This window comes from Podarcis pityusensis (genome assembly GCF_964106645.2).
Source record: "Podarcis pityusensis genome assembly, chromosome: 7".
NCBI classification, from domain to species: domain Eukaryota; kingdom Metazoa; phylum Chordata; class Lepidosauria; order Squamata; family Lacertidae; genus Podarcis; species Podarcis pityusensis.
The window spans coordinates 47,428,800-47,453,131 of record NC_138031.1 but is presented as its reverse complement, the minus strand read 5'-3'; the positions used below and the strand labels follow the sequence as shown (position 1 = coordinate 47,453,131).

The window sequence follows — 24,332 nt, the reverse complement described above, 5'->3', positions numbered from 1 at the left end:
GGTCCTAGAACAATAGGATCCAAAAGGCAGCAGTCTGATTGGTCCTAGAACAATAGGATTCAGAATGCAGCAGTCTGATTGGTCCTAGAACAATGCAGCAGTATGATTGGTTGGCAGGAACCACCCAATCCTGCTCCAGATAGAAGTGAATCCACAACCTGATTGGCTTACAGTAGAATTCCAGAATTAGCCAATCATGTGCAGCCCATTGTGTAAATAATGTATATAAAGCAGATACTGTGAGGGGACATTATTCATTCCTCCTCACCACTATGAGCTGAATAAAGAGCATGAAATCACTTTGCGACTCTGAGTATATTTCACTGGCGACGAAGGTGGGATCCCGCTGAGCTGACTGCCACACACAGCACCGCAGCACCGCCAACTGCCGCACCGCTGCCTCGCACCGTGTATCCAGGCTTCAGCTCCGGGGCACAAGGAACTCAGAATGGCAGCCAACAGCAGCTTCTCGCCATTCAACCCAGCATCTGGAGACTGGGAAGCGTACGCCTCCCGTTTCACCTTCCTCCTAGAAGCCAAAGGGGTCACCGACGAAGAAGACGCCAAGAAGAGGGCGATATTCTTCAGCGTCTGCGGAGAGGAGACGTTTGAAATCGCCCGGGCTCTCCTTGCGCCTGAAGACGTCGCTACTGTTCCATACAAAACAATAATGGAACAGCTGAAGGGGCACTTTTCGCCGCAGCCCTCAGTGGTGGCTCGTCGAAATGCCTTCTACGCAAAGCGGCAAGCCCCTGGGGAAACCATAACTGGGTTTGTGACCTCTCTCCGCCAAGCCGCCCGGTTCTGCAACTTCTCAGAGCTGGAGAACATGCTTCGTGACCGCCTCGTCGGTGGCCTGAAGGATGAGAAGCTGCAACGGCGCCTCTACGCTAAGAAGGACCTAACGTTCCAGGTCGCTCTGGAGGAGGCCCTGGCAACAGAAGCTGCCGAGAGGTCGACCCAAGAGGCACGGCCGAGCCTGCCATCCCAACCGAGGGTCCACCATGAAGACCTCACCGACGACTCAGGATCCGACAGGGAGGAGGTGCACCGAGTACAGCAGCGCACTCAAGCAGCGCACAGACCACAGCTGCCTCGACGAGAAGGAGGGAACTGCGCAAGCTGCGGGGAGAGTCACGAGAGGAGGACCTGCCGTTTCCGCAACGCAGAGTGCAGGCAGTGCAGAAAATCGGGACACATCGCCCGGGTGTGTCGGGCTCGGCCCACCCGACACCAGGCATCAGATGACCAATCCAAGAGCCCCAGGTCCCGGGGCCCAACGCACCAAGGCAACTCGACGGAGCTCACGGACTTCCAGGTATACCAGTTGCCCCACCCCAACGTAGAGAAAATTTATGTAGAGGTACAGATAGAGGGGGCCCCATGCCGCATGGAGCTTGACACGGGTTCAACTCTATCCATAATCTCGGCAAGGACCTTAAGGAAACTGTGTCCCACTGGGGGTCCCAAACTCAGGCCGGCCCCATTCACCCTCCGGGACTTCCAGAAACGTAAGGTCCCCACAATGGGGGTGGGGACCTTCAGGGTGCAATACCGAGGGCGGACGCGGCAACTGGACTTGCTTGTGGTCAAGGGCCCCTACATTAGCTTACTGGGATTGGCATGGTTTGGACCACTGGGGCTAGCTGTCACCGGGGTGAACCACACTAGCTTACAAGTGGACGTGGACGCCATATGCAAGGAATTTCCAGGGGTTTTCGATGGGAAATTGGGACAGTATACGGGCCCCCCCATTGCGCTACAGCTTGACCCCGCAGTACGACCGGTCAGGCTCAAGGCCCGCCGGGTCCCGTTCGCCTTGAAACCCCGTATAGACGAGGAATTGGACCGACTCGTAGAGCAAGGAGTGCTGGAGCCGGTGCCTAATGCTCCCTGGGAAACCCCAATCGTCACACCCGTCAAGCCTAATGGTTCGGTCCGCATCTGCGCAGACTACAAATGTACCATAAACAAGGCCCTCACGGCCCACGCATACCCAGTGCCAGTGGTCAGCCATGTCCTTGCCACCCTGGCTGGGTCGAAAATTTTTGGCAAGCTGGACTTGGCCCAAGCATATCAACAGCTGCCAGTAGATGAGGCCACAGCAGAGGCACAGACGATTGTGACGCACAGAGGAGCGTTCAGGGTAAAGCGGCTGCAATTCGGTGTCAGCGTGGCACCAGGCATATTCCAGAATATAATGGACTCTCTCCTTAAAGGGATTCCTGGCGTCACCCCCTTCTTCGATGATGTGTTGATTGCCGGCCCCACACCAGAGGAGTTTGAGGACCGCCTCCGCACCGTTCTGCACCGTTTCCAGACGGCGGGTCTCAAGGTGAAGCGGGAAAAATGTCTACTAGGAGTGCCTCAGGTGGACTTTCTGGGATTTATGGTGGACGCAGAAGGGGTCCACCCGACTGGGGACAAGGTACGGGCCATTTGTGATGCCCCAGCGCCCAAGAGCAAGACTGAACTTCAGGCCTTCTTGGGACTATTGAACTTTTACCATTCCTTCCTTCCCCACAAGGCGGCGGTAGCGGAGCCCCTACACAGACTCCTGGACAAGCGGGCCCCTTGGGTGTGGGGCCAGCGCCAGGAGGCCGCATTCCAGGCAGTCAAGGACTTGCTTGTCTCAAACTCGGTCTTGGCACACTTCGACGAGAGGCTGCCGGTGGTGCTAGCATGCGACGCCTCACCCTATGGCATTGGAGCTGTCCTGGGGCACCAACTCCCGGATGGAAGAGAGGTACCGGTGGCGTACTTTTCCCAGACACTCAACACAACCGAGCGGAACTACTCGCAAATCGACAAGGAGGGTCTGGCAATCGTAAAGGGAGTAAAAAAATTCCATGATTTCTTGTACGGGCGGCCCTTCACCGTGGTGACTGACCACAAGCCGTTGCTTGGCTTGTTTGCCCCCGAAAAGCAGACCCCCCAAGTGCTGTCTCCTCGCGTCCTCAGGTGGTCAATTTTCCTTGCCAGCTACCAGTATGCACTGATTCACCGACCTGGGAAGGCGATGGGCCATGCGGACGCCCTCAGCAGGCTACCACTACCGGAAACAGGCCCTGACCCAGCACCTGCACAAGAGGTTATGAGCCTGGAGCTGCTTCCCGACCGCCCCATTCAGGCACAAGAAGTTGCACACCATTCCAAGAAAGATAGGGTCATCTCCCGGGTCCTGGACTGGGTGTGGAGGGGATGGCCCAGCAGCAGCCCCGGGCCAGAATTCGCCGGCTACACAACCCGCAAACATGAACTGTCGGCCCACAAGGGGTGCCTGTTATGGGGAAGCAGAGTCGTTGTTCCCCAGCCCCTCTGCAAAAGGGTCCTCACAGCCCTACACGAGACACATCCAGGGGTAGTAAGAATGAAGGCCCTTGCCAGGAGTTATGTGTGGTGGCCGGGGATCGATGGAGAGATAGAGGCCTGGGTCAAACACTGCCAGGCCTGCCAAGAATCCCGCCCAGATCCCCCAAGGGCCCCAGTCCAGTCCTGGGAGTCCGCCCGAGCACCATGGTCACGCCTGCATGTGGATTTCGCTGGCCCCTTTCAGGGGAAAACATTCTTCATAGTGGTGGACTCCTACACCAAATGGCTGGAAGTCGCACTGGTACCGTCCACTTCCTCGTCCGCAGCCATCCGGGTACTACGCAGGCTGTTTGCAACCCACGGGCTCCCTGACACTCTCGTCTCAGACAACGGGACTGCATTTACGTCAGGAGAATTCCAAACCTTCACAGCGCAGAACGCCATCCGCCACATCCGTTCGGCGCCGTTCCACCCTGCCACCAATGGCCTAGCAGAACGCATGGTGCGGACCACCAAGGACACCCTTCGCCGCATGACGCAAGGGGACTGGGAGTACCGCCTTGCCACATTCCTTCTAGCACAGCACAGCACCCCCAGCTCAACGACTGGCCGGAGCCCCGCTGAACTACTAATGGGTCAGCGCCTTGCAATCAGATTGGACCGCCTTCACCCCGATAGAGCTCAGGATGAGGTAGTGGTGGGGGAAGGCAGGAACCCCCGGACCTTCGAGGCCCAGGACCCAGTGTACGCAAAGAATTTTGGGGCAGGCCCAGCATGGGTACCCGCCACAATCACCAGGGTCACTGGCCCCGTGTCGTACGAGGTGCTAACGGATGGGGGGCAATGCTGGCGCCGCCACTGCGACCAGATACGGCGACGATTCCCGGGAGAAAACCAGGAGGAGGACAGGTCAGAGGAGTCCCAAGGGAACAGCGGGGCAGTGAGGCCCATAGAGCAGGAGGGGCCAGCAGGAGAGGCAGAATCAGTAAATACAGAGAGGACCCGTGAGGCCGAAAGGACACCGGAACCAGAACCACGACTGAGCGAGCCGGTTGCACCAGACCAAACAGCCGCATCACAGCCAGCATCCTTGGAACACGAGCCAGAACCCGGAGCCCGGACCAGGGAACACCCCAGGCCACAACGCACACGTAGGCCGCCGGCATACCTTGAGGACTATGAATGCGACCTCCCGGGCAGGACTGGAACTTAGAGGGGAGGGGTGTTATGTACTGAGTTGAATAGGATCCAAACTGTAGCAGTCTGATTGGTCCTAGAACAATAGGATCCAAAAGGCAGCAGTCTGATTGGTCCTAGAACAATAGGATTCAGAATGCAGCAGTCTGATTGGTCCTAGAACAATGCAGCAGTATGATTGGTTGGCAGGAACCACCCAATCCTGCTCCAGATAGAAGTGAATCCACGACCTGATTGGCTTACAGTAGAATTCCAGAATTAGCCAATCATGTGCAGCCCATTGTGTAAATAATGTATATAAAGCAGATACTGTGAGGGGACATTATTCATTCCTCCTCACCACTATGAGCTGAATAAAGAGCATGAAATCACTTTGCGACTCTGAGTATATTTCATATATATATATGTAATATTATATATATGTGTGTGTGTGTGTGTGTGTGTATGTATATATATATATATATATATATATGAGAGAGACAAGACTTCATACCTCTCAAAATTGCTGCCGCTAAACTCATCAGAGCACACTATAATTCCAAGTTTTGCTGTTCCCATGATGTTTACCTGTCTGGCAATTCTCTGTGTGCTCCGGAAATGTTAGCAAGTTCCTGGCAAACACAGGATTTCCTATAGCCTTGAAAGTATTTCTTCCATTTTGTAAGTGAGGTAAAGGCCTAGTTAGAAATAAGTCAAAGAAGTTATTTTCTTTTGGCATTGATGTTGGCAGCATGAGTGAAAGGCAGTCCATGCAACCAATCTTTCTCATCCCTTCCTCCTCCAGCAACCCTCAAACCTTTGGTGCGGATGGGCTGAACAGCGGGGGCTGTGTCATACAAGGGAAGTGCCCAGAATTGAGCAAAGGGATCTTGCTTCAGTAATGAGCTGCATAGGAAGAGGAGAAAGATTTGTTGCATGAGTTGCCTTCTGCTCAGGCAACCACTGAACACAACCCTTCACCAAATAAAAGTTAAGCAATATTTATAGCACAATCCTAACCACATCTCCTCAGAAGCAAATCCCACTGAATTCAATGGGACTTACTTCCAGGTATGTGGGGTTAGGATTTCAGACTTCGTGTTTAGACATTATGCTGGTGGATCTTGGTATTTCCATAAGCGATTAGGATTACCTTGTCGTACCTTGGAAGTCAAATGGAATCCGTTCCAGAAGTCTGTTCGACTTCCAAAATGTTCAGAAACCAAAGCACGGTTTCTGATTGGCTGCAGGAAGCTCCTGCAGCCAATCAGAAGCCACAGAAGCCCTGTCGTACGTTCAGCTTCCAAAAATAGTTTGCAAACCGGAACAGTCACTTCTGGGTTTGCGGCGATCAGGAGCCAAAACATTTGAAAACTAAGCTGTTCAAAAACCAAGGTTCGACTGTACAATGGAAATCGTATGAACCAGAACCATAAGAAGGGGAAGAAAAAGATTTAACAGGACAAACAAATGGACAAAACAAACAAGTCATCATCAGGGTTTTATGGATGCAATAGACACAAAATGAATGGGCCGTCAATCTATAAAGCAGGCACAGAATTTGATTTCCCAACCATACATCTATTGCTTAAAAAATCTGAAAATATTAAGAACTCTGAAAATTTGAATACCAAGCATTATTTAGATTGGGAAAGAATACAGAAACCTTACCTGTTCCAGTCTGGAAGACTCCTCCTATAAATAGAATCAAGAGGCAACACCTGCTGCTGACCTTTGGTTTCATCAAAGATACGACGAGCTGCAGCAGTAGTCAAAGTGACTACACAGTCCATGTCACTTGCCAAATGCCAAGAAATAACCTTTGCTGCTTCATTATCTTCAATTTGTGCTAAGTGTGAAATCTGACAAAATAAAATAAAATAATGAATTTGAAAGGATGAGTTTTTTCCCCTGATGGGAGGAAAAATATAGATTCCCTGTGCCCTCAGTCTAGTTAGAAAGTCAAGACATTGCTATTTTTGCTAGGCTTCAAGCCTACAGGAAATCACAGATACCGCCATTTGAAGAATTTTTGTTGTAGCCAGGAAAGGTGAGACAAGAAGCTGGACATGGAAGTAGCTGTGCACAAAGACACAGTTATGCATGGACTATCCTTCAGTGTGACATGACAGGAGAAGTTAAGGAAGAAACGAGATGGTTCCTTTGCAGTGTTAATGGCTTCCTGGGGTAATATTAACAAGTGCCCTTATGGAAGTTTTATTCACCTTTTCCATTCTCATATGCTATAACAGACAGGCCCCAATTACAGTTCTCTAGTGCTGGTAATATTGTAAAAAAAATAAATTACAAAAATATGACATGGGTCGTATTTTTTGGTCTTGCCCTAAAATGACCTTTTTTGACAAGTATACTAAACAAAACTGAAGAAATAATGGGATACAAACTACCAGTAGATTCAACCATTGGATTACTTGGCTATGTAAAAGACCTAGTCCTATCTGAAATAGAGAAACTATAGATATAGATATAGATATAGATAAAATTTATTCATTGCTGGGTCCATTGTAAAAAAGAGAAAAACATGTAGCTCACACTATTATGTTATATTGCATACCGCTAGTATACATAATAAAGATAATGATAGGGGAAAATGTGGGGAAAGTACTACAGAACGTCCTAAGAACTAATATTTTTCTTATTTTTAATTTTTCTTATCCACTATCTTATCTTCACACCACCATTTCATATGTAATGAAAAGAGAGAACAGTGTGTGGTATCCTAGTTTTTTTTATAAAAAATAAATAAATAGATTATCTTATAAAGAATTAAGACAAAACTCACCTTGCCCAAAACATCTTTGTCTTTGGGATAATTGGAACATGTGCATGTTCTTCTAGGTTGTTTCATTATTCCTTCCCGCTCAGAGATTTTCTCTTTTAGTAGAGAATTAGCAAAGTCCAGCTGAAAATTAACATAAATTCTCTACTGAAGGTATGCATCATCAAGTAAAATAAATCACAAGTACTGATTTTGATGTAATGCTGAGCTAGCGGCTCTAGTCTGTATGTCATATGGCTGGCGGACATCATCAGAAGCCTTAGGGATTGCTTGCAGCTGTGAGGGTATTGGCAGTGAGCCTCGGGTGGCGGTTAGGCATTGAAATATGTTGTTGGTGTATGGAAGGGCAAGGTGTGGCCATTGCCTACCCCTTCACTTTATGGGTATTCCGTTAAAGGAATCTGGTGGTCGTGGATCCTGTCCGATGCCCTACTGATGGCTAGGGCGATGGCACGACCCCCGGTGACATCAGGGGTGAGCTTACAGTTGTATTTGCATCAACAGGCTCCCCCCTACTGGTGGTTAACCCTTGTTAGACTCACCCCTCCCTAAGGGGATGGAGTCAAGCTCTGCTGTTTATCCAATGCCTAAGCCAATACCTCTCACATGCTGTAATCAATAAAGTTGTGGCCTTTTTTAGCCCATTAACCTAATATACTGTCTCCATGTGTCTTTCTTATCCTCACGCGGATGGTGGGTCCTCGAATCACAAAGCCTCTCCTCCTCCCGGAGGGGAGGGATTGTGATCAGGAGCCGTTCCCACGCTTTGCAGGGAGCGTTCCGGACCCTGCTTGCCATCACTGCTGCCGCGCCACGACCCCCGGTCAGCCTACCAATTGAGGGGAGTCTTGGGGGGTGGGGTTTAGCAACTCAAATGCGGCTGTGGCAGCTCCTTCCCTCATTGCGTTGCCGGGTTTCAACGGGTTACCCACCCTTCCCTCTAGTTCATTGCTTCGTGCTTGGCCTTGCTATGGACCTGTGGTTGGTCACCTTGGTTGCCCAAGGGGCCTGGTAGGAGTTTTTATCCAATTGGAAAATTGGCACCAGCCACTTGGTCACATGCTGTAATCAATAAAGTTGTGGCCTTTTTTAGCCCATTAACCTAATATACTGTCTCCATGTGTCTTTCTTATCCTCACGCAGGTGGCGGGTCCTCGAATCACAATTAGGGTGCACATTGGATTTGATGGCGCATTTACATTCACCAGCAAATACTTTTTTGGTTTCAAGGTTTTGAAAATTGAGGTCCACATTAGAACTGATGGCACATTACATTCGAGTAAATACAGTACTTTGCATTGTATCTAGCTGGTATCCCTCCACTCACAGATAGCTCTTTGATTTAAGCAAAGCCTTCTGTCAAAGAACAGACATAAATGTGATCTTCAGCAATTTCCTCTCCTCCCTAAAGTCCCCTTGATCAATGTGCCAATGACAGAAGATTCACCTGGATCAGCGAAGGTGCACCAATTGGATATAACCTATTCGTTTTCTGATTAGAATTTTAAGTAAGAAAGTGAATTTATCACTCTTAAACATCTCCAAATAAAGTTAGGATTTTTCTGTGCTTGATGTAAAAAGCTGTATCCAACTGACAATAGTTTGACATTGCAACTTTATGCACACTTACATGTGAGTAGGCCAAACTGTAGTGAATGGTATCTGAAGAACTGTGCTTGCACACGAAAGTTCATACCAATAACAAACTTAGTTGGTCTCTAAGGTGCTACTGGAAGGATTTTTTTAATTTTGTTTCGACTATGGCAGACCAACACGGCTACCTACCTGAAGTCAATGGAACTGACTTCTGAGCACAAGATTACACTGTAGATGCAGATTAGAAGCTTTGCTTCAAAACACTGCTCATTTGAACCAAATAGCAGAATCTGAAAGTTACCTGGCTATCAGCTGGCAGACTGCTAACTAATGGGCTCCTAAGACAGGCAACTTACATTCTACTTTCCTGAACAATGAGTGTGTGCTCTCTCACAAATTCAGGATCACTTTATGTGAGGTCACCTGAAATTGCACCTGGGTTGTAGTTTCTTCATGTGGTGAGATTCAGCATGGCTCAGTTCCTGAAATGCACTGTGTCTCCATGTTCTCACAAAACAGTCTTACAATTAGTAGTGACTAGGGTTTTTTCCCCAGCTGGAATTTGTTGGAACTCAGTTCCAGCACCTCTCAGGTGGGTGCCATTGCCATTATAATAGAACAAGGGAGGCATTCATGGTGAGTTCTGGAACTTCTTTTTCTAGAAAATAGCACTGGTGGTGACATGAACTGATACCCGAATCCCAAAGGTGAGTCACTAGATAAAACAGAGAGCCATACCAAGTAGTCACCATGAAGATACAATTTAAAGATAGTTCCATACGATTGGCAGATTGTAATAAAATGGGCGTCAGTGAGTGAGAGACCATGTTGCCCCTTTATATGCTTGATAAGGACAGGAGAAGACTCAAAATGGGGGCTGGGAAAAGTTTTAACAATGGCTGTGACAATCTTGAGAAAAAGAAACCTTAAGTGGAAACAAAAGTATTAACAAAACTGTAAGTCTTGCTTCTATCTAAACCTTGCGAGAAATTTGTCGGGTCATCTATCTAGGCATGAGGCTAAGAACTGTATGCTATAGATACTTTTGTGTAAGCCTTTCCTGAAGTCATACTCTACTTGTCCTCACTAGGATTTTGTTAGATATCTTGATGGATAAAAATGAAAGAAAATGAAAAAGGCCATACAACGTTAGTCTGAGGTATATCAATCCGAAGTCTTTTCAGTTTATCCTTCAGTTGGGCCTCTCTTGTTTCAGCCTCCTGAACTTGACCTGAAACAATGTGTTGAAGTAGTAAAAATTAGTTAAGGCTGGTCTGAGGTTAAGTTCACACAGCATGCTTAATGCTGTCATGTGGTGAGGAACCACCCACGCCATTTGTCTCATCGTCCACCGAATTAACATCAACTGTTGATTCACACGTGCAAAATAATAATAATAATAATAATAATAATAATAATAATAATAATAAAAATAAAAGAATCAGAGCAAGCACAGACAAATGTCTGATACCATCTCAAGCTTAATACTTTCAGTGGTGATAGCTTACGCACTCAGCTAAGAATTATCAAATGATTCTGGGGTCAAATCACTCTTCTGAATGTCTACACAAGAATACGTGGCCACAGAAAGAAAGATCAGCAGTACATACAGCGAGCAATCAGAATGATCTCCATGATTGCAGCTGTGTTCTCTTATCATTGGCTGCAGTCACAAAATCAGCTCTCAGCACACTATGGTCTGGTCCACGTACCACATACCTAAAGTCACTCTTGGTTTAATGTGAAGAAGTAGCATGCTGGTTGGTGCAGGATGCTGAAATTGGGGACTGTTTGCTCCTGCCTTATTCCTACTGTGTTACCAGGAAATAGGCCATGGTCTGGTTCATGTTGTCATCTGAACCAGGACTCATAGTTCCTTTCTCTCCAAACAAATCACAAGAGGAAGTCAAGAAGACAAACAGCCCATGAGTCTAGATTTTGACAACAAGCAGACCAGATGTGGCTTGTTTCTGGTAGCATGGCTGCAACAGGAGCAGGGCAGGTGCAAAGCATCTGTGATCTCAGTAGGGTTGTGCACCAGCATTCTGCTCATTCACATTAAAGCATAGTTTATTTCAACTGTGATTAAAGGTAATGTGCAAATAAGATCTATGTGTACAGCTCAATTCACACCAAATAGCTGGATGAAGAAATTACTCACAGTGAGTGGCTGTATATTGTGAACCAGTACATCATAGCTCAGTCCAAATCCTGTGCTCATTGTTTCCTAAACACCAAGTACAGAGCTTGCAAAGCTAGCTCAGCCCTGTTGTGCCGTGCATCACAACACACCTGACAATCTCCCCTCACCTGTGACAATGTCAACCACCTGATGTCATTGCGACATTAGATGACTGATGAGAAAACAAGAGATGTATTCAAAAAGGCTTGATATCTGGACCTATTCTAATTTGCACAATCCAAAACTATATTTAAGCACTATTGAAAAGGAGTAGCACATATAAAAATACATGACAACTTTACTAATCTGTGGCCCTGCAGATGCTGCTAAACTATAATTCTTATCATCCCTCACCATTGGTAAAGCTAGCAGGGACTGACTGGAGTTGTAATTCAGCAACAACTGAAGTGCTAAAGGCTAGCAACTCTTGGTCTGTAACAATGAAAAATACATTCAAATGAAAACAGTATTTGTATGTTACTTACGCTTCATTTCAGTTAGAAGCTGATTAGTGGTGTCAAACGTATCTCTGTATGCAGTTATTGACTTAGAAAGCTCGTCTCTCTCTTTTGAAAGAGTGGCCATCTGCTGTTGTTTCTTATAACCTAAACAAAAAAAAAAATTGCCATTTAATCCATTTTACTTTGTGGGTACTTTGGGAAAAGACCAAGCACAAAATGAAATGTTGCACTGATAATTGAAAGAATGCAAGATTTTTTTTTTAAAAGATTTATAGAAAATACACATTACATTTTAGAAAGTAAAAATTAGAAACATTTGAAACTCACCATCATAAAACATAAAAGGGAGACAATAAGGTTCCAAACGTCGATTCAAAATGGGTATATCTGGCTCAAATACAAGAATATATTCAGTACTATCTCTCCCTGGACTATTTTCTGCCAGCACAAGATCCTGAAGAAAAACAGACATATATTTTTATCATTGATTTCAGATTGCTGTATATAAAAATATTTGTGCAAAAATTAGCTATACTTTCATTCCATATTAATTCTGACATATACTAACAGAACATTTTTAGCAAAAAGTATTTTTTCAAGGTTAAAAGGTTATATGTACCATTGATCTAGCTTACCTTGTAACATAAGATATAAAATGCAGCTTCAATTTAGAAATATATCTATACCTTGTATGCTCTCTTGGTAAGCTTTTATTCATTATTCTATACTTAAAAATAGTACAAAAGGCAGCATGGAGAGAACCGAAATGAATAATACGTAGTAAAACAAAACATTCAACTCCCAATGTGGAGTTAAAGTTACTGCTATTACCATGGAAGCAGACAGTAGATCCCAAGGGATCAGAGCTTGCCATAAGAAAAAAAAGAATCACTTTTCATCAATAAGCACTAAAATATAATGGGTGCCAGTTTGTAAATACTGAACATGATTGAAAGAAACCATTGGTTTCAATAAGCTTTATAGGTTTAATTCTTCGAATGTAATAAACGGGACTTAAACCTGCCATCCTATAACCTTTTCCTGGGAGTAGGCACTGTTGAACTCTGTAAGAATTTTGGTACATATATATATAGGACTGTGCTATAAATTTACTTATTTTCTATGGATCATGCCCATTAGTATCTAAAGTTTCTTAAAACACAGGAAAAACTAAATGAAAAATGTAAGGAAAAGTGACACATGTGCAAGAGAATACATGGCTGCTTTCGGTTTTAGGAATATTACCTCTAAACTTACATTACAATTATGTTTAGAAGACTCACCTCAATTTCAACAATTCCTCTGTGAAATGGAAACTCAACTGTATCTGTTTTACCCTGAAACAGGGGGATGTCCTTAACTTTATCAGTTGAACTTCGAATTTTAGCTATGATTTTCCCATCCAAGTCATTGCCAGTGCAGTTTTTATATTCATCCTTAAAATTAAGAAGATATTAGAGTTGTGTACCCTGCCCATAACATGTATTTTGAGGTTGGAGTATGTGCACATATTTTGTTTGTGTGCCCTTTTTGTTTCCAGAAAGCTTCGGAAGTTTCCAGCCCCATTTCCTGCAAACTGCACTGTCCTGAACTCAAAATGCAGTTGGGCATTTCAACTTAGTTTTACTCAAAGTAGACCCACTGAAATCAATCAAATCACTCCTGCCTGCGATCACGTGCTGAGGAACAGCCCAAACCATTGGCCCCAGTATCCCACAAGGTAAATGAATAAACCTAACTAAGTCATGTTCATTAATTTTAATGGCTGTACTCCGGGTAAAACTTAGTTGAAAACCACCCAAGATCTTTTCAAAAGAAAAAAAAACACCTGGGGAGAGTGAAGTGGGACTTTGAAATGCTTTTTTATAAATGCTTTTTTATATTGCCTAATCACGAAGACTAAAGCCCAGAAGACTAAACTTCCACCTTACAATTTAATTAGACAGAATCTTATAAAGAGCAATTGCTGGAATAACCCAGGATAAAATTTAAGGTTTTTCCTAAAACAAAATACAAGTAATGGGCTGCCAACCTTAATGGAAATGATAAATAAAATACAAGTTAACTGTTTACATGTGGGGTGGCCCTCAGGCCCAGGGACCAGCTGAGGCCCTTTAAGCCTCTCTCTATAGCTATATGGCCAAACAATCAGATGGAATTTAAAATCCACTTTTTTCAAAATATTGATTGTAAAGCAGGAAATAAGAGAACCAATGTCTATTTTATCCAGCTTCAATATACCTTTCTTAAAAAGTGAAATCCATTCCATTTTAAGTCATTTTATTACATACAATCCTACTTAATTACCATAATAACGAGAGTCAAGTCTTTGACAAGGGTCCGACTGCCAACACTCTGAGCATTAGAAACGGTAGGAGTATTTGGCAAAATTCTTGGCATCAGCTGTGTTGGTTCATTAGGCTCCACTTCAAAAACAATCTGAGGAAAAGATAATCACAATACTCAGTTCACAGTCTTAAAGGCGGTCAACAAGTACTGAAGAATGCCTTTTAAGGCAAATCAAGAATAGAAACAACCTTAATTGTAGAATACTAAGTGTCCAATTCATATGTATTCTTCTTGTGTGTTTTGCTTCCATACAGCTGGGCCCAATGCTGTAGTTTTAACAACTGCAACTGACAGCCACTGGATAGTTCCCACACTGCTATCACTGAAGGCCCCGACTACACAAAAGTGGAAATCACACTTCAAAACTTGTATGAGTTGGGCCAAACTACATCTATTTCTGGATTTGTGCTTATTCACTGCAGCTTTATATAATGCATTCGAGAAAGTATTAATGCTACTAATTAGCCCATCCCTGTGGACCTTTACATGAACTGCACAACAAAGAATAGTGGAAAAGAAGTAGCTGCTGTTTTCGCAAGTATTTCCTAAAATGCTGTACTACTCTCTTCTCCACCACTGTTCCATATGACAGTGGTAGAGCAAAAACATACAGAGGAAGGCCAGAGGAAGGCCAGGTACTTTTGAATCAGGACTTGCCTTATTCATTGAAAAATTGAGTTTGATCTAGTCAAGCACAGACACTGAGCTTATGTATGGGAGAATTCCACTATAGAATGCCCATTATAGATAGTTCTCTAGGTGGTGCTTTTTTTAAAACCCCCCAAAATATAAAGTACAACATGGAAAGCAAAAGCAAATTAAAAGCAGCATCAATCTAGTAAATCCAGCAACAGAGAAAACAGTAGTGCCAGAGAGCAAGTTTTAAAAATGGAAAAGTGGAGCAATTCTTCTATTGTCGGCATCCGTCTCAGGTGGTGCTACGGGTCAGTGTGACTGGCTGTTAACCAGAAGGTTGGTGGTTCGGGTCCACCCAGGGATGGCTGTGGACAGGATTCCTGAACTGCAGGGCGTTGAACTAGATGACCCTTGGGGTCCCTTGCATGACAGCATGATTTCTGGGTGGCAGCAGTGTTTAGACTGTTTCTTTCTGGGTACCTCCAAATGGAGAAAGAGGGATCTCCGTGTGTATATATTTGAGCAGGAAATTGGGGGGTGGGCAGAAAAAAAAAAGTCCCTTTAAGTTCTGTCGAATTTGTCTACATATGAGTGGTTATTCAGGGACTATCATTTTAAGTAGATAGATGAATTCCTTATGAATAGACTTAGGAATAGCACTAGCTCTTTGGAAGACTCTGCTCCTTTGAAAACAGACAAGTACCCAGACTTCTGATATTTTGTCACCTGCTAAAAATGTTTGTTTCACCAACTGTTTTTAGCTTGTAACTCATTCAAATCTTATGAGACAAAATAAGAAAAATGTCTACAGCAAATTACAGCATTTTATTTTATAACTGTTATTTCAAAAGCAAACCTGTTCGCTGTTAAGAATGTTTATTTTGTCAATGGCAAATGCAAACTGGATGCTGTAGGTGCCCACTTTCTCTGGAACCATTTTTTGCCTAAATTGCAAATATCGGGATTTTAGTAACAAAGTAAAACTTTCAATATCTATATTTTCTAACACATATCCACCTCTCTATTAAATGAGGATACATTTTATGAGCTGAACCAAATGTTTCATTCTTTCAATGCAAGTAGATCTTGTTGAAGGAAAGACACCTCTGAATCTAACCCAAAGTTTCTTCTAAGTAATATATTTCCCCCTCATATATCTTATTCTAATTACTAATATGCAAAGAATTAATTCCTATACAGTCATACCTCATGTTACGTCCACTTCATGTTACGTTCTTTCAGGTTACGTCCCACGGCCACCCGGAAGTACTGGAAAGGGATACTTTCGGGTTTCGCCGCAGATGTGCAAAATGCGCACGTCTGCGCAGACGTGCAAAATGACGTCACATGCATGCGCAGAAGCAGCAAATCGCAACCCGCGCATGCGCAGACGTGGCGCTGCGGGCTGCATTCTTTTCATGTTGCGAACGGGCCTCTGGAATGGATCCCGTTCACAACCAGAGGTACCACTGTATTTGAAGACTATAAATACAGACTATAAATATAGTTGCCTTGTCATATGCTGCAACAAAAATTATTATCTTAGTTAAACGCCTACAACCCCCTCAACTTTTTCTCCAACAACTTAATTGGTCTCCTTTAAATCAAACTCTACCTTGTAAGCAAACATTCTGAATTAGTGATATGCTTAACACAGGCATTCAGCAGAGAGCTAAGTTGAAATAATCCCTATATTCTGGATTTGACATTTTTTATCAACACAACCTCATTCTGGCTGCATTCGGCTTCAACCTCTTTGCAATATTTTGTTAGCCCTTATTTTGTTCTTTGCAATAGATGAACTTTCTATTTTGAAAACTAAACAGTGCAGTAAAAAAATTCAAATAATCCTTAGCTTAGTAAGGTATCTGCTACTGTGGAGAGCCGCCCCACTTTACATGCGGAAAACCAGCTTCTATTTACAACTGCTTATTCGCTGGTGGTGTGAAGGGGTTCCTAATTTATTCCCACCTTTGTGCTTATATTTCAAATCTTGTAGCTGTTGCCCCCCTATATCTTTACTATGACATTTACAAAAACCTTAATTTATAACACAGTAGCTGTGTTACTTTAGACAAGGTACAAACCAGTAGATTCACTTTGTTGTCCTTTATTATGAACTATAAAGAAAAACAAGGTAAATTCTGACTATAACAATAAATTATTAATATTTAATTTATATTCTGTGAACTGCCTTGAGACCCTCAGGTACAGGGCGGTTCACAGAATAAAGAGATTGATTGAAGGCGAATACTATACTTAAATTGGTTACCGTTTCTTTAAGGCTTATATTTGCTTTTATAGGGTTTGTCTTACTATAAATGGCAGTTACTTGCTAATACAGAAGCTTACATAAGACTGGCTTGTAAAAACTTAGTTCCTTTACCTATCAAACTCATATACCAATTATATTTAGTCATTTCTCCCCATATCAGTCAGTTTCACCATCAGGTATAGAGGACTTCTGCTGGTTTTCTCTAAGCCAGGCTTTCAGGCAGTTCTCTCTCTGGTTGGCTCCAGTAGCTCCTTGCTCCACTCCTGCTTACTGGCCTTTGATGGCCTTTCTTTCAATCTTTGACTTAATTTAGTAATTTAGCTCTTTTGGGGGAAGACTGTATTTCCAAACCTCTTGCCTGGCTTCCACCTGCTTCAACTCCAGACTTCCTTCTTCCTTTCCTCTTCTGGCCAGCAGCCTCAGACAGTTATGCTTTTTCCCTGGACAGCCAAAATTAGCCTACTTATGTTCTAGCCAGCCCACCCTTCAACCAATTAGATTTGAGTGGCTCAAAATTCTACACCCCCATCAGAACACTTGCCCTACCCAATGAGTAACAAAGAATTTCTATCCAGCAAGCCAATCAGAAGTGAAATTTTGCAATCTAACTCAGTTTAAAAATCCCCAGCTTTTCCCAGACCAGTCTTATGCAACTAGTTAAGTGACAACTGCCAGCCACCAATGGATACTTAGTACAGTGGTACCTCTAGTTACAAACTTAATTCATTCTGGAGGTCCATTCTTAACCTGAAACTGTTCTTAACTAGAGGTGTGCTTTCGCTAATGGGGCCTCTTGCTGCCACTGCGCTGCCGGCACACGATTTCCGTTCTCGTCCTGGGGCAAAGTTCTTAACTCAAGGTAACTCTTCCAGGTTTAGTGGAGTTTGTAACCTGAAGCGTTTGTAACCTGAGACAATTGTAACTCGAGGTACCACTGTAGTTAAAATGTCACTGTTTACATAACCCCAAATACGCAGGAAATTTTTACACTGTATATAGAACAAATCCTGTCCCAGTAAACACATTTTAAAAGATTATTTCTACACAGCTACTACACTGCCTTCAGTGATAAAGTAACTACAGTATTAACCTTTGACATTTTGCTTCTTCTAAGCTATGACAAAACCATTTAGAGCCCTACCAAATTTATTTACCTGAAGTAAAAAAAGCTACTGTCGTCCTCATTTGTTTTGGTACAGACATACTTTGTAACCTTAAAAAGAAATTACAAGGTATCATATATGTATAATTTTAAAGATAACTTTGTTAAATATGAAGTAGACAAGCAGAATAAATAGAACTGTGCTTTAAAGAAAGGCATTTCATTAACTAAGTAAATATGTTATTGTGCGAGTTTCCTCAATCCTTCACTCTCCTTCTACTGTACTACAAAATTCATTGATTTCTGCCATTTGGTCCTTTTACTATCAAAAACAGGCTTTCAGTAGAACATAGGTGGTATTCAAATTGATACATCCCATCAGCACAGGGATTTTAGCTTGTACAATGGGTCGCCTTTACTTGCCCTGCATGTGGTCTGTGCCCTCTCCAAATCTACCCTGCCCTGAGGAAGTTCTGTCATGCAAGCTGAAATCCTTGCACCGACAGGACTTGCTACTTAACACCACTCTGGATTAAACCCCACAGCCTAACAAAAGGAATAGAAGTTCACCTTAAGCCCTCCAAACAACAAGACTGGCTGACATGATATGGTTGCCATGTTGGAGCAGCATAAAATTGCTACCATTATGTGGTTAATAATACATGGAAGATCAATTCAAGTGGAATGGTTCACCGCATTACCATATGCTTTGATTCTTAAATATCTTCAGTGACATAGGGGAGATATCCAATCCCCATATGCTGAGTTTAAATAGCTGCCATGTATAACTATTTAAAACAGCACCAATGTGGCGCTTGTGTAAGCCATTTGTTCTATTCTTTCATATATTAAGTTATTTATAAAATATGCACTATATATCTATTAAAAAACTAAGCCGTTTACATAATATATAATCAGATTTTTAAAATCAATAACAATTCATGTAAAAATGCAACATTATTCAAATGACTTTTAAATAATAAAGTAAAAACATAATAATATGTATAGATAGATTAAAATGAGCAGTGTATGAAAGGTGGATTTTAAAATTAGGAGTCCAGGAAAGCTTGGGTAATCATATCAAGTCTTTGAAAGTTGCTTGGGGCTTTAAATGTCAACAGCAAGACCTTGAGCCTGGCCCAGTAGTTAAAAGGTAGAGAATTTTACTTACATTTTGTGATACAGTTCTACTACCTTCCCACATTTTCATATAAATTATTCCTGGGCTTATATTTTTAATAATGTTATCAGCTTCAGAAATAACACTAATAATGAAATCTGTGGGGAGAAAAAAGCATATGAATCTTTCTTGCTAAAGTTCTGTTTTACATTTCAAAATTAAAATGTTCTGAAATATTAGGAAGCTATCTTATACCGAGCCAGACCACTGGTCCCATCTAGCTCAGTACTGTCTTACACTGACTGACAGAGGCTCAGATTCCAGACAGCTGTCTTTCTCAGCAAAACTTAGAGGAGCCAGGGGCTGAACATTCTGCATGCAATGCATGTACTCTACCACTGAATTCCAGCTCTTTCCAAGACAGGCATGCAAGTGGAAACCTGCAAGACGCTTAGATCCATTTCCTGAAAATGATTAACTGCTACATACCAGAGATGTTACTAACGACTGCTATAAACCATTGATCTTACTGCTCCACATAAATGCTTCAGCAATTAAATAATTATGAAAATGCAACATCACAGCAACTTAGGCAAGGGCCATGCTGAATTTGTAGACAGGTCTTCACAAACTGAGTTCTAAACCCATTTTATACATGAATGTTATACTTTACCAAGCTATATATAGCTATGGTTACAAAACTAAAAATGGTGAAGACCTTACATATGGTTAGATTAAAATGTCACAAACAAAAACTCACCAGGAAAGGTGTTTCCAGCTACAAGGGTAGCATTCGTGTCATACTTGACATTCAAACGTACAGGTCTCTCGGGGTCAGGCTGAACATTTAATCTGATTACTGGACAGTTTAGTGTGTTCTTGTTGTATGTAGCTTTAAATTGCAATGTATGCTCTCCCCTGCAAAATAAAATCGTGGTTAAACTCCAATATACTTCTTTGTCCAAAAAGTTTCAACAAACCTAAAAAAAAAAGTATAGATTTTCCATTACATCTGTATGAAGCCAATGGGAGAGGTTGTTCACAGTTTTAGAACTGAATGCTATAAATATGTGGATTACACTTTTCATTTTCATTGGATCTAGGTGTAGCCATGTACATTTTGAACAAGTGCCTAGAGTCAGTAATGGGTTTTAAGAGGGGAAAATATCTGAAACTCAATTCAGACAATAGCACCCTCGTTATGTATCTTTATGTGCCAGGCAAAAACATTATTTTCTCCTAGGCCGTTGGCTAATTAAATAAACTATGGCCTTTTAAACTGTGTGTTTGGGGGGTATTGTTTTTTGTTTGTATTATGGTATGTATTTTTGTGTTTTTATATTATACATTGCTCTGTGATTTTCAGATGAAGGGAGATACAGAAATTTAATAAATAACATAGTAGGCCTCAAGGGTAGCCCCACACAGAGCACACTGCAGTAATTCAGAAACAGCCACACCAACCTTACCAGCCAAAGCTGGTGAAAGGGACTCTTAGTTGCCAAGGGCACCTGTGCCTCCAATGATAGTAGGAGAAGGCTATTTCCTCATGGAGAGTGAAGAGGCACTTGAAGACATCTGAAAACTGCAACTGGTGCAGAATGCAATCATCACACTTTTAACTGGAACCAATAGCTATACATGCATTATGGCTTGAGACTTGAGGCATTTGAAATAATTTTTTTTTTTATTAACCTTCCTGTTAATTAAAATTTTCACTAGACGCCCTTTTCTGGGTGCCTTCAAGGTTAGACTGGCGACTGCTGGGAAGCATATCTGAGGTGCACAAATCTTCAGTTTTTCCTCACAAGCCGTGCTGCATCGCCTTTAACTTTTTTTTTAGGAATGGCTCGCAAGGTGGAGCAGAGCTGCAGAGCTGTTGCTGCTACTTATTAGAATAGTGAGAAGGATCAGGCAAGTCCACCCTGTTCTTTCAGGCTTTTAAGGGTATATGATTTTTATAATAATAATAATTTATTAAATTTATGTACCTCCCTTTAAAGGGACGCGGGTGGCACTGTGGTCTAAACCACAGAGCCTAGGGCTTGCTGATCAGAAGGTCGGCGGTTCGAATCCCCGTGACAGGGTGAGCTCCCGTTGCTTGGTCCCTGCTCCTGCCAACCTAGCAGTTCGAAAGCACATCAAAGTGCAAGTAGATAAATAGGTACCGCTCCAGCAGGAAGGTAAACAGTGTTTCCGTGCGTTGCTTTGGTTCGCCAGAAGTGGCTTAGTCATGCTGGCCACATGACCCGGAAGCTGTACGCCGGCTCCCTCGGCCTATAAAGCAAGATGAGCGCCGCAACCCCAGAGTTGTAAGTGACTGGACCTAACTGTCAGGGGTCCCTTTACCTTTACCTCCCTTTAGGCGAAGATCCCAAGGCAGGTTTCAACAAAGAAACACATGACAAAATAGCAAAGAAACAATAACACCCCCTCCATCACACATTTAAAAGGTCATAGACTGACTAACAGCCAAAGGTGTGGTTGAAGAGGAACATTTTTGCCTGGTGCCTAATGATATGTAATGAAGGTGCCAGGCAAGCCTCCCTTGGGACAGCATTCCACAAATGGGGTCACCACAGAAAAGGCCCATTCTCATGTTGCCACCCTTCAGATCTCTTGTGGAGAAGGGCCCCATGAAGCAGGGCCTCTGATGATAATCGGAGGGTCTGGGTTGGTTCATATGGGGAGAAAACCAACGCTCTGAATTGGGCCTGGAAACGATTCCAAACATTTTCTGATGAATGTAAGAGTTTTCAATCACTTACCAAGGAGCATGAATTCTAAGAACTCCGAAATTTGCTCTGCCATTTTCATCTGTTTTATGCTGCAGGTTTGAAGGAATAATCTGACAAGAAAATTGATTTTCTCCCCATTAATGAATGACTAAGAAGCACCAATAATGATTTAACTATTACAAATCAGCAAATTTTCTATTTCAGTTTTCCATGTATTTCCATAGTTAAGATGCTTTACCCTCCCAGCATATAGCAAACACTTAAGGATTAGGGATGCCACTTCTATGTTACAATGCTATTTACCACGGGAAACTTAAAAGAATCATTAAGCAACAAACCCCTATATTTCTAGCTATTACTCTCTTTTTCCTGGAGTCAGACTGGTGTGTGGCTCCAGCTAAAGAGAAGTTGTAATCATCAGACAGACAACTGGTGGGTCAGAAATGGCCAATGGACTGTCAACTACATGTCTCTTTTTTGTAGATTGAATAAACTAGCAGCCAGCTTGTAGTCACTCAATTCCCAAGATTATCTGGCATAGAGCAATACACTAAGGGTTTTATTTCAATCCCTAAAACGGTATAAAATGATAATTTTCAAATTGTTATCTATCTATCCAAATATATTATGTGTTTTTAAACGTATTGTCCAATCACATATGCTAGGAATCTAAGCATTTAAAGAAATGAGGTGTATTTTATAAATACGCACTTCTTGCTCACTTCCTCCAAAGACCCACCTTTTCCACAGGGCTTTTAGCACAAGACCGAGTTCCTATACCCTATTGTAATTAAGAATAAATATCTAATGCAACAATTACTACATTCTTACCCTATTTTTCAGTGCTTCTGGATATCTCCTCTATGTCACATTTTAGACTGTAAGATCCCTGAGGTAAGGACTTGTCCTCATATAAAGTGCTGACACTATGCAGATGAATGCATTTTAACAGCATTCTGTATTTTGGATGTCTTGCACAATGATATATTCCAGTGAGATGTATGAATTCAAAGGCAATTACCTTTAAGTTCCCAGCCTTTAAAAGGTTGATTTTGACATCAGGTTCAGAAGATGGGTTATTCCACTGATCACACAGCTGGACTATAAGTGGCTTCTGTAATTCTTTGCCATTAATCACTGACACAGGCTAGAAGCAGTTCAAAAATTATTGCTATTTAAACCTGTAGTATTATTTATTTATTTTATTTATGAAGCATTTCAAAGTGATTTAACAATACAGTAAAAACATACATATAGAATAGATTAATATATAAAAGTATTTCAAAAATGTGTGTGTGTGTAAAACATTTCAAATGCAATACAGAATCCAGCAGGAATAAAAAATCTCTACCCAGGAGGATTGTTAAAAGAGGAAAATCTTCAACAGATGCCTGTCTAATATGTAACGGGATGGAATTTCAAGAGGTAAGTGCTGCCCCACTAAAGGCCCAATTATCACATTGTGTGGAATGTACGCTTCTATTAAGATGGTATCTGAAGGATGCCCCCTCCTGCAAGCTGCAGTGATTGGTTTGGTATATAAGGAATGAGACATTTTAGGTGTGTAATGCAATTTAGCTGCAAAACATACAGTGATCAGAAGCCATTTCATCAATCGCTCACTTATGAAGAAGAGCCAATTATGAGAAACTCCAGTCAGAAATGTTATTTTCATACAAGTTACTCTTTTTGTTTCAATGTCTCCTTTCACACCAGAGACCATGTTAAAGTTTCAGAAGTATTTAATATCAGCGAAACGCTGTAACGTTATGTTCATGCCTCTCCTCTCTCTATTTCCCAGAGGTATGGAGACTATTGCTGGTATTACATGATGCAGACTTACGTTTTCTAACTCTGTCCAGTCCACAAGCACCAATTTAGCTGGAGGTCCTGCAATTAAATTTAGTCTCAAGAAATGAGAAAATTCACGCCAAGCAAAACACAGTTCTTTGGTTCCAGGAGGACCTTGTTTAAACCTGATTCCTGTGACACAAATAGTTTGTGTATCTGCCTATAAAGAAACACATAACAACATTTAAAAAACCAATAGGATCTCATAAAGTTATTTGATTATAAAAGTGGAATGATAGACATGCTTCTATTTATGGCATATGGGGTTTTGATTATTTTCTGCTCTTACAACTCTGCAATTTAAACACCTTGTCCACCTGCTCAAGCCTTACCAACTGACACTCATCCAACACAGCAGGACTAGACAGTGTTCTGGACACCCCTTGAGATGCATCTGCTGTAACAGCTGAGTAAAGGTGGATGCAAGCAATTTTACCCTCAAAAAGCTTTCCAAACAAGTTACAGCAAACTGCCATCAGTTCTGCTACCTCCTTCAGGCCAGACAGGAAAAGGCCCTGCACTATCCAGAAGAGCTCCACTGAGCAGCATAATGGGGATGAAAAGGAGGCAGCATACATGTGAGTGTGCAGGCTCCCACACTCTGACTGAGCATGTTGTTTGAACCTGGGCTTCTGGCTTAGCTATCCCACCCAAACCATGAGCCCTAAGACATAGAACCTTGGTTGCTGCACATGTTTAGTCTGGAGAGCCTGGATTCAACAGGCATGCAAAGC

At 42.6% G+C, this 24,332-nt stretch overlaps 1 protein-coding gene across 1 annotated transcript in view; it reads right to left on the bottom strand.

Annotated features, from left to right (window-relative positions):
- Window positions 1-24,332, bottom strand: part of SMCHD1 (structural maintenance of chromosomes flexible hinge domain containing 1) — a 69,855-nt gene that overhangs the window by 6,258 nt on the left and 39,265 nt on the right. The window contains exons 29-43 of the mRNA XM_081013031.1: window positions 23,591-23,758; window positions 22,769-22,894; window positions 21,778-21,857; window positions 19,770-19,927; window positions 19,061-19,167; window positions 17,942-18,000; window positions 15,369-15,456; window positions 13,835-13,966; window positions 12,811-12,963; window positions 11,855-11,981; window positions 11,552-11,671; window positions 10,030-10,115; window positions 7,292-7,411; window positions 6,160-6,350; window positions 5,077-5,186 (exon numbers count right to left, since the gene is read on the bottom strand). Of these exons, the coding sequence (XP_080869157.1) occupies window positions 5,077-5,186; window positions 6,160-6,350; window positions 7,292-7,411; window positions 10,030-10,115; window positions 11,552-11,671; window positions 11,855-11,981; window positions 12,811-12,963; window positions 13,835-13,966; window positions 15,369-15,456; window positions 17,942-18,000; window positions 19,061-19,167; window positions 19,770-19,927; window positions 21,778-21,857; window positions 22,769-22,894; window positions 23,591-23,758 (1,825 nt within the window). The remainder of the gene's footprint in view (window positions 1-5,076; window positions 5,187-6,159; window positions 6,351-7,291; window positions 7,412-10,029; window positions 10,116-11,551; window positions 11,672-11,854; window positions 11,982-12,810; window positions 12,964-13,834; window positions 13,967-15,368; window positions 15,457-17,941; window positions 18,001-19,060; window positions 19,168-19,769; window positions 19,928-21,777; window positions 21,858-22,768; window positions 22,895-23,590; window positions 23,759-24,332) is intronic.